General features: G+C 33.9%; 2 protein-coding genes across 3 annotated transcripts in view; one reads left to right on the top strand and one right to left on the bottom strand.

The window, feature by feature from the left end:
* LOC119839762 (neuroendocrine convertase 1-like) overlaps positions 1-5337 on the top strand; it is a 22315-nt gene extending 16978 nt beyond the window's left edge. Inside the window, exons 7-15 of the mRNA XM_038366202.1 lie at positions 603-721; positions 901-980; positions 1473-1605; positions 2063-2163; positions 2245-2337; positions 2423-2542; positions 3008-3159; positions 4377-4510; positions 4980-5337. Of these exons, the coding sequence (XP_038222130.1) occupies positions 603-721; positions 901-980; positions 1473-1605; positions 2063-2163; positions 2245-2337; positions 2423-2542; positions 3008-3159; positions 4377-4510; positions 4980-5273 (1226 nt within the window). The 3' untranslated portion in view covers positions 5274-5337. The remainder of the gene's footprint in view (positions 1-602; positions 722-900; positions 981-1472; positions 1606-2062; positions 2164-2244; positions 2338-2422; positions 2543-3007; positions 3160-4376; positions 4511-4979) is intronic.
* A 1740-nt stretch (positions 5338-7077) lies between these two features.
* LOC119839559 (clavesin-2-like) overlaps positions 7078-10795 on the bottom strand; it is a 16723-nt gene continuing 13005 nt past the window's right edge. For both annotated transcript variants that reach the window (XM_038365906.1, XM_038365904.1), the window contains exons 4-6: positions 9023-9164; positions 7988-8181; positions 7078-7532 (exon numbers count right to left, since the gene is read on the bottom strand). In XM_038365906.1, the coding sequence (XP_038221834.1) occupies positions 7206-7532; positions 7988-8181; positions 9023-9164 (663 nt within the window). In that variant the 3' untranslated portion in view covers positions 7078-7205. The remainder of the gene's footprint in view (positions 7533-7987; positions 8182-9022; positions 9165-10795) is intronic.

The raw sequence follows: 10795 nt of genomic DNA on the forward strand, positions 1-10795 counted from the left end.
AGCCGCAACCTCTTCCGCAGCCACGGAATCATCCAGGCCTGTAACCCGCACCTCTACACATTTTACCGGCCTAGAGACTTTTATAGTGGCCTCGTCCCACACCTCCCTCAGCTTGTCAGCGAGAGAATCCGCTTCCTTCGAGCTTGCATTGCCCGGAACCTCCAGAATCCTGGCCCCTTAAGCCTGCAGAGGCGGCCACAATAAGCCTGCAGAGGCGGCCACAATACGGTCGCGGTGACCACGATTACTAGGAAACCATGAGTAGGGGGAAGATGTAAAATCGAATGTTTTTAGAAATTAAAAACTTATACGGATATTAAACGTGATTTATTCATTAGATAACTGACAACCTCCTCGTGACCACGTTCGCTGCAAAGTGTTCGAAACGTCAACCTAAACAACATGAATAAATTGCGTTCAGAATCCGTTAAAAAGGTTTTCTCGAACTCCGACTTATCGATTTTGAAGTCTGAGGTCCTATACAATAATTATTCTGTGATAATAGCCTGAATAAGCACATAGGCTACTTTTAACCGGGTAACCATGCGAGTGACGCCGCGGGTTACAGCTAGTATGTTAAGAGAGTACATTATATGTTATAGGATATGCGTGGGATAAGGTTGATATATACAGTGCATCATGGGGTCCCAACGACGATGGGAAAACAGTTGAGGGACCTGGTAGGCTTGCAGTTGAGGCGTTTAAACGTGGAATTGAACAGGTACATTAAAATATTTTTATATAATGTTCGTCTATAAAACAAATAAAATAAATGATCTCTCGTCCTGCGCTCCGTGCCCCCTTATGAGAAACTGAGGAGTGAGGATCTCTCCATACTTCTAAGGAGTATGATGTAATTAAACGTACTTAACATATAATTTCAGTCTGTTTTGCTTTCAGGGTCGAGGTGGAAAGGGGAATATATTTGTTTGGGCAAATGGTAATGGAGGTGGTCACGGTGATAATTGCAACTGTGATGGGTAGATAGACATTTTAATCCTAATCTTTCAATAATATTCAAAGATTTCATTTCATCAGATTTCATTCATTTCATATTCAAAGATCAAGTATTGATATCTATATTCTATACTATATTATAAAGAACCACTGGACCGTTTTCAAGAAAGCTGCAACATCATTGAATGACACAGGAATGTACCAAGGGCGAAGCCGGGGCGAACCGTTAGTAACTAAATAAAATATGCTACTGGTCACACAACGCCATCTAGTCGAATACTATGTAAAACTAATATTATAGACAAGCGACATATTATGATAAGCATAGGTACTGACACTAATTTGACCTTAAAAATTATTAAATTAGAAAAAAAAACTTTCTTCATATTACGTTAATAATGTAGTTTCTATAAATACTTGCTTAAATATTAAAGAGAACACATTTATCAGATTATATTTTAAGTAGTGGCACATACTTCAAATTATTTATTTAATCTGTTGGACACTTATTTCAGTTACTCATCAAGTATTTATACAATATCGATAGGCAGCGCGTCGCAGCAAGGCCTGTTCCCGTGGTACGGCGAAATTTGTTCTTCAACTCTTGCCACTGCATACTCCTCTGGTGCTTATAAGGATCAGAAGATAGTAAGCCACTGTTTGATTTGTTATTTATTTAATCAAAGCCAATTAACAATATGATTTGTAAATGGGCAAAAGCATCAGTGGTCAATCATGGTAGAAGTATAAATTTATAAGAGAAATAATAATAAAAATATTGGTCGTTTATTTTTTAAAATATTAATCTACCACAATAATTTTCTAAACAATTCAAAAGATAGATAAAAATTATTAGTTTACAAGGTATAGGTTTAGGTACGTGTATAGGATACAGTTGTTGACCTATAATTTGTCAATGAAGTTAATTCTTAAACTGTTCAAATATATGTAAGCCCGTTATTTTAATATTTTATATTCATTCAAGTGTCGAATCTCTGACCTAGAGAATAACATCTAATTTTGCGTAAAAGGAAAAATTCTCTATCTCTTTCGCACTTCACCAAACTATAGCCGTATTAAAACGAGATAATACTATAATCCACAGGCTACAACAGATACAAATAATTCATGCACTCTTGGTCACACCGGAACATCGGCTGCCGCTCCATTGGCAGTAGGAATTATAGCTTTAGCACTGCATGCTAAGTACGAAATCAATTAGTGAATAATTAAATGATTATGAAGATGAATAACATTAATTAATACTTTAAATTAACCCTATTCCAGCCCAAATCTTACTTGGCGAGATGTTCAACATTTAATTGTATGGACATCTGAATACGCACCTTTGTCTCAAAATAAAGGATGGCAAGTGAATGGGTATTTATTTTACAATTTTTTATATTTCTAAAGTTAATTAAAGCGTTCACTTAACATACATAATAACACTTTAATAAATTCGCAGGGTTGGTTTGCGTTTTGACGTACGATTTGGATTTGGCCTCTTAAATGCGGCCCGCCTTGTAACAGTAGCATTGAACTGGATAACAGTCCCAAAGAAGCAAATATCTACGTACACATCTGCGTGAGTATGCTCTCCTAGTACTTTGGACGTTAGTTACGTCAGACTGTCGATATTGCTCCGTGCGCGGACTACAAAAAATTATACCGACGACGACGATGCGGCAACGTTTTTGTTATACAGAGAGTTATTCTTCTTTGACTTGTGTTTTAGTACTATATAATAATTAAAATGAACAGTTATGGATCGAAAATAATAGATTCATTGACTTTCCGTTTAGATTTTTCTGCTTCTCATTTTCGCCCCACCGAAGTGAACTTTACTTTTATTATTATTACTTTATGACTAGCACGGTGTGCCTAAAGCAGACTGGGACTGTAACGCGTTACGTAACAAAACGGTTATCTTCTGCAAAATGAATCCTAAAAATAGGTTACACCATCAGGCGTGGACGGCTGGACCGATTGCGGCTGGGCCGAAGCTGCAATTTACACTGACTACATAACGTATTTACACTTAAAATTTCAGCAATGCCTCCATCAGCATCAGTCCAATACGACCCGTGGAGGTGGATATATATGTGAACGACAGAATACACTACTTGGAGCACGTGGAACTTATAATTACGATACAATACACGAGACGGGGTGCTCTCGAAATTTACTTGGTGTCCCCGCAAGGTTTGTGAATGAATCGCAAGTACATTAGGCAACCCATATGCAATATATTTTTTGCTAGCTGTACTTGCGACTTCGTTCGCGTTTGTCAATAAAAACTTAGATTGACTTTCACCCCTCCCCCCTCAGGCACCGTATCGATTTCCGGGATGAAAAGTAAATAAGATCCATCGGGGTAGGTAGTATATATAAAGCGTTATCAAAATCCGTTCAGTAGTTTTTGCGTGATTCTCATTCGAGATACAGACAGACAGACAGACAAAATTTTTTTAAATTGCATTTTATACTTCAGTATTGACAATAACACGCCACACATATCTTTAATGTACAAAATTTGACCCCGACCATATTTAGTATAGTATAGATAGATATATAAAATTACATAAAAAATATGTTTGGTCATTAACCAGCTCGGTGAAGGTCATTCTATTTCAGGATTTTTGACAGTTGTTATTTTATTGGTGTATGTTTAATATAATGAATAGATCGCGTTTGAATTCAGTTAAAAACTCTTTAATTTCTAAAGTACATCGTTGTAGTTTGTAATATGCTTTCATACGTTGTATGGATTAGTATTTAATAAAAATGTCATATATTTGAGATATTTGTCCTATAATTGTTTTTCCTACAGATATTTTAAACTTTATGGCAAAAAAATTTGCTCTGAATATATTACAGGTGATTTTTATTTCAATTTATTGCAAAACCAACAAGAAGCCAACTCGCGATCACGAAAAATCATTCCTTACGACGAAGCAATAAAACCCACTCTCGATTCTTATATATTATATCCAAGATCTTTCATAGAATATCAACTAGCATCTCTTTTAATCCTACTAATCCTTCCTACTAATAGGTATTTATAAATGCGAAAATTTGTAAGCATGAGTGTGTGTTTGTTGCTCTTTCACGCAAAAACTACTTAACCGATTGCTATGAAATTTGGTACGTAGACAGCTGGACAACTGGAATAACATAAAGACAGCTTTTTATCCCGATATTCCTACGGGATACGGACTTACGCGGGTGAAACCGCGGGGCGCAGCTAGTAGAAATATAATTGCAATATTGACATCGTTCATTTAAATAAAAATAAAATGTGTTTTTACTCATGTTGCTTTCATCTGTCTATCAAGCAGAGATCTAATTAGAAAATTAATTTATAAAATCAAAAGTTTAGTTAGTCGATTAGACTCAAAGGAAAATATTGTTCGAATCAGGTACTAAAGTCCAAGTTCTCAGTCCTCGGCCGAAGGACTCTTCAGAAACCGGTTTCTTTAAATGGCCTCTAACATCTGTGGCAACTTGGGGTGAGAACCCTAATGGAGTTTGGAAGGTCATCGTGCAAGATTCGGTAAGTTTTTATTCAAAGAGTTTCAAGTAGACTTTATTTCTTATTAAATTGAGCAATAAATTGGAATCTTCTATTATTAAAAGTAGTTATGACTATTGTCCACAAAGTTTTTCTTACATGTAACTTTCGTATAGTCGATTTCGCCGTGTGCGTCGTTTATTTATAATAAATAATAGTTGCTTAATGCGTAAGTATATAATAGCTAATAAATGCTATTATACTGCATGTTTAATGTTCATCAGTACAGTGAATAGATACAGGGAGCAGAAAGGTCTTTCTTTTTCGTCACCCTTTCTAGTCCATTCATTCTTTCCTGTCGTCAAGCTTTTACATATCTCTAACTTCATTAAGGCATTATTCGAGATACTGATCTTTGCGAAAGTTCATGGGCGGTGGCGATTTCTTTTTTTTCTTATTCTATGTGTTCTAAGAATGAATATAGCTTCCTGATATACTTATTTTCTTTCAGACTAGGGAGCCGAACTATGGTATCGTGGAACCAATGACCCTGGTTATACATGGAACAGAACAAATGCCAAATCACATGAAAAACGGCCCCCGTATTTATAAAAATGATGATGACATGATGAATAATGAAATAATGAATGAAGACGACTTGTATGATTTCAATGAAAATCTTTTCCCGATACCAGGGAATCAGGAATCTTTAGATTATGAAACATCTTTCGAGGGGGATGAAGAGCTTTTCAGAATCAATCATCACAGCAAAGCCCGTATCCTTGATGGTCTCGGTTATATTTAAAGGGATTATAGAGGCGTAATTAACAAAGCTTGTGTATTTTCTTGTGTTTGGTTTTACGCGAGTATTATACATTTAGAAATTAAAAACTTTTTAACGGATTTTAAACGCGATTTCGAGTCTCCCCGTGACCACGCTCGCTGTAAAGTGTTCGAAACGTCGGATTAATAGTATAATGAATAAATCGCGTTTAAAATCCGTTAAAAAGTTTTTAATTTCCAAAGCTTGTGTAGCTTAAAATTTTATTAGTACCCTTTCGTAATGATCAAACTAGTAACCATATTGTGTATAGTTCTAGTCATTATTTCATAAATAAATAAAACATATCATTTTTAACGATTTCATAAGAAAATTACAATTGTCCATAAATCTATAACATAAAAAAGCACGCACAAAAAGTAATATTTAAAAATTTTAGTAATACATTTATTAGGATTGTTAAATCTCTCTTGTGTAAACTATAATATGTGTTATTTAAGAGAAATGCAATGTAAGGAATAATAAAAATCATATTTATAAATCAATCATATAATCACATATAATACATAAACAAATAAAATATTATGAGTATCAAAATGCGTTTTATCACCGATCTTACCATATCCCAGTCTTAAAATTAGTTAAGTTTGCAGTATCAAACCTCAGACTACATAGCGTTGATTAATATATAACTAAATACATCTACGTATATAACTGGTCCCAAAACACTATATTTAATTAACCAACTACAAAAGAGAGCCTTCTTCGACACGTAGTGTCAGCATTATTTTTATTGTACAGCCTATGTAATTTATACTAATAAATAAAGCTGGAGATTTATTTGAACGCACTCATCTCGGAAACTATTAGACCAATTTCAAAAATTGTTTCACCGATGGGTTAGTAGGTGACCCCTGAGTGCTATAGCCATTATATGTACCACGGGCGAAGCCGGGGCCGATCGCTAGTAATAATATATTAAGCCACCAATTTTTACTAGTCTTTATTTTTGTATTGTAAAACACGATGTTTTTTTTTAAATTTTTTGACCTTTATTTTGACGTTATTTCTTGTAATATTCAGAAGCAGAATTTAAATATAACGAAATTCAATTTTAAAGCCAATTTATGTGCAAGTTTTTGTAACTAGAACGTTCACTCGAAGATTGAACAGACCCTACCATAATTTGGCCAAATCTGTCCATCGTTTTATGACCATTAATTTGACATACGTATCTTATTTGAGATGTTATTAGTTTAGTATTATTTATTACGATAACCTATGTTATATGTCAAGTGGTATTCAATGTTTTGATTTTCTCTTATTATCTCTTAACAATATCATAAATGCCTAGTTTGTACACTGTTACATTAATAGTTCTGGATCCCCGGTACACTTTTTATAATTTACTATAAAGATAATCAAACATTTTAGAGCTGCTTCTCGTAATCACCTTAATAAGAACAGAATTTAAACGAGTTGGAACTGTTTAATTTATTATAATGAAGTTCTAAACTCCACATCGTTCCAATCGCATATTTATCTTCCCAGACTTCATTCCTCTATTTAATTTATTGCTATTTCTAAGAACGTTTCCCTTCACAATATATACTGAACGTATTTTCCTAAAGTTCTAGATGTTACACCATTCCGTTAGTAAATATATGCAAAATAACATCGAGTGGTGTATTTGTTCTTCCCTTCACTACATAGTATAAAACAAAGTCGCTTTCTCTTTCCCTATGTCCTGATATTTAAATCTTTTAAACTACGCAACGGATTTGAACGGGTTCTCTTAATAGATAGAGTGATTTAGGAGGACGGTTTATATGTATAATATCATCTATTAAACTACTCCAAATCCGGGTGCCAATTCACGGGCAAAAGCTATTGTTTATTTAATTCATTCTTCTAAATGTTTAAAAACATTCATTCTCTTTGTTAATTTATCGAAAACTACATATCGCTCCACCCATCACTTTTGGTATCGTCCACCGTGAACCCCAGCGCCCTCAGCTCCTGCACCATGAACTCGTCCTTGTACATGTTGATCTTGCGGAGCCACTCCTCTGTACTGATGACGTGCTGGCACCTCCCTCCGTACTCCTGCGGAAGGTACACCGGATCAATGTGCTTGTGGAGGGAGGACATGTCGTTGCCATGGAAGTGGAGACGAGCCCACGCGGCTGCTGGAATGAACTGCTTGAAAAGGCTGAAGAAGCTACTGAGGATCCAGTTGTAGTTGATCACGTGGACGCCGTGGATGTGGATTGGGAATGACACCTGGAAATCATAAAGATAGAGGTCATTGATTTAGTGTACTAGAAACAGTGAGATTTTAGTATAGACCACTTTAGAATCCGTGTCATGGAAAAATAAAGGAATTGGTGACAAACGAGTATATGCAGACCGTATTTTTCTTACCAAAGGCAATGAAACATAAGCCTTACTAAGACTAATTAACGCACAAAAAAATCTTCTTAAAGTTTGGCAATGAGGCACGTGATAGATTTTTATGATACTTAAACAAAATACCGAATGATTTTACCATTACCTTTGATTGCTACCTGTAAAGTAAACTATTTATGTGACTTAACTTAAGAAGAGAAATTTATGAGAGAGATGGCATCTTAAATTGTCATAACTCAACTGATATCCAGTTCCCAATCTATATTTCAGTGTGCGATGGCAAACAACTCTATACAGTTATTCAATAAATACGCATAAAGGTTGCTTACCCCCATTAAAGCTACAATCTGTCCAGCTACCGTCCTTGTGAGAGGGCGCACGTGCCTCATCCCCAGGCCTTCCAGATCCACAATGATGGTGACTCCCAGGATCTGCAGGCGAGGCTGCATCGCCGCTATCTCGTCCATTAGTAACGCACACCGTACTACGTCTACTATAGGGACTTCTTCTACATTCCACCTACCTGGAAAAGACCGATTTTGAGCAGTTTTGCAACTGTTGTTATAAACTTTGATAATAATTGAAATGTTCGCTTGTTAGCGTTTATTTATTAATCTTTGGAAAACAAACAATACAATGTTTTTTTTTTTAAATTATAGCATTTGATGGGAATGACGACAATTGTTTTTAAAAATATTATGTAAAAAACTTATTATCAGTATTACTTTCGCCTTTTACGCATATTTTTTAATTGCTTTACAGACTGATAAAGTTCGGCCATGTTTACATTTGACACCGTTTTATACGAGTCAACCGAGCTCGGTCATAAATCACACTTGATGATTAACCACATTTCATATAGCTACGTAAATTGAGCTGAGCAATTATTATACTGTGGGTGTGAACACATTTCATATGATAAACACGTTTTATCATAGTTTAAATTTTTAAAAGAGCAAAATAACATAGGGAACTAATTGGAAATTATTAATTGCAGTCTAACAGAATGTTATGATAATTAAAATATAACTGTATTATTTATTATACTGTGATGAATAGAGAATAAGAAAAGGTAGTTCAAACTGATCTGATGTGGTTTATAGAGCTGACTTAGCACACTGGTTTGTGTATTTGCTTGCTTAACCATAGGACCAGCAGTATTTACATCTAAGGAAATTCCTTAGTGCTATCTTATTTCGTTAAATCGGCCAAAATACTAGGTACATGATACGATGTAGAGGTCACTGTATCTATCTAATGCAAGCTATGTTTGCCTAATACATCAGACGCCTTGCAATTGATCCACACCCTCCTTTCTGTCTTTACGATATATCCAGAAACACAATAAATAAAAAAAAACTCACCGAACCTCATAAGCGTGATCCTGCCATTATCAGGACTATCGGGTAGTGTGCCTCCGTACACATCTTTCACGCTCTGCAGTCCAAACGCATTGCAGTCGTAGAGATAAGAATTCTTTCTACGGAAGTCCTCATATCGAACCATCTAGAACAGTTATGTATTCTTGGTTAATATATCGTTTTCTTCTATACTGGGTTTTTTATAGTCAATTGTCCTGGATGGTGATGGTGGAAGAGTATTCTCCTATGCAGTGACTATCTATTATAATAGAAATTGGCAACCAATATATTCTTGGTCATAGTTGTTCGTTTTATTTATTTTTTTATAAAAGAAGCAGAATATACATAGTTTTATGCCAGCATACTCATAATTATAGTTCATTAATATCGTATCAGATGTTTTTTAATTCTGAACTATTTAAAATAAACAAACAGCAATCATTATTTTTATATAGTATGATTCATACATAAAACAATATTCATTAAAACGTTGAAAATAAACAGTTTAATGAACTGATAGACATTAAATTCAGTTTATTTTTACATTTCATAACCTATGATTAACCATTTGTAAACAATATTCTCTTTACCTTATAATGTATCGTGCATGGAAGCAAGAATATATATAGGCGTTAGTTATATTAGAGCAAGTACTATTTCAATGTTACGATGACATTATAGGTCGGAATGGAAAGGTAATATATGTAGTCAAGGTCTATTTCAGTTTGCCTGTCACCAATAGTGAGTGCATTGGAGTTGAATATAAAACTAGCATTAGAAGTTTTTTCGCGCATTACGAAACTAACGTTATATATAGATGAGAGATAAATACGAAATGGTATAACTAAATAGTCATTTATATGCAAATTAGTTGCACAATTATAACGATATTATTTACCTATTGTTAATTGGGACGAAGATAATTTTGTAATATGTTTATCGGTGTGAAAGATTTAATACAAAGAAATAAAAACATATTTTAGGAAGACAGGTGTAAAGTCTTTTAGAAACAATTTATCATTGCGTCATTTTGTTTTAATTTTTCATTTGACTTTAATTAAAAAAGCAAAATTTTTAAATCAATTATTTAAGATTCTAGAACAATCGTTATATGTATTGAATTATGTTCTAGAATCAAGAAGTGAATACATAAATTTGAAAATAAATAACAATAATGTCTTTGCTCTGTGAGATCAAAAAATATCATTATTATTAATTTCGTTTATGCTTAACGTAAGGGTTTCAACACAGATCATTAAATAGTAATGGTTCCGGGTTCAACAAACTACACTAAAAAAATATAGTAATGGGCACTTTTTTGTAGTCAGGTCCGTAACGACTCAGAGTTCTTTTGTAAAAATGTTTTCTTTTTTCTGAATAAAAACAGTTTTCACAAAGAGTTTGGTTATTCTAGATCTCCGTGAGTTTTCAACAGATTGATTTTTTTATGTTTGATGGGAAATTGGTCCCATTTAAAATCTAGTACCTTCCCCTTGGAATATTGATTAAACCTTAAATATATATGTAAATATACATAATAAATAAAAAAAATATTTATATTACACGTTATGTTTATATATAAATATGTATGTTGAATCATCTATTTAATGTTTTATTATCATAAATGTAATGGAATGCAGCTAGAAGATATATGTCCTATTTACAACATTCCTTAAACAACGGGGCGGTCGTAGTGTTAAAATAAAATATAGTTTTAAAAAACTAAAAAACACGCTTTTCAAGCACATCAAACTAAAAACTATAAAATATTTTTTA

Source organism: Zerene cesonia, chromosome 4 (genome assembly GCF_012273895.1).
Source record: "Zerene cesonia ecotype Mississippi chromosome 4, Zerene_cesonia_1.1, whole genome shotgun sequence".
NCBI classification, from domain to species: Eukaryota; Metazoa; Arthropoda; class Insecta; order Lepidoptera; family Pieridae; genus Zerene; species Zerene cesonia.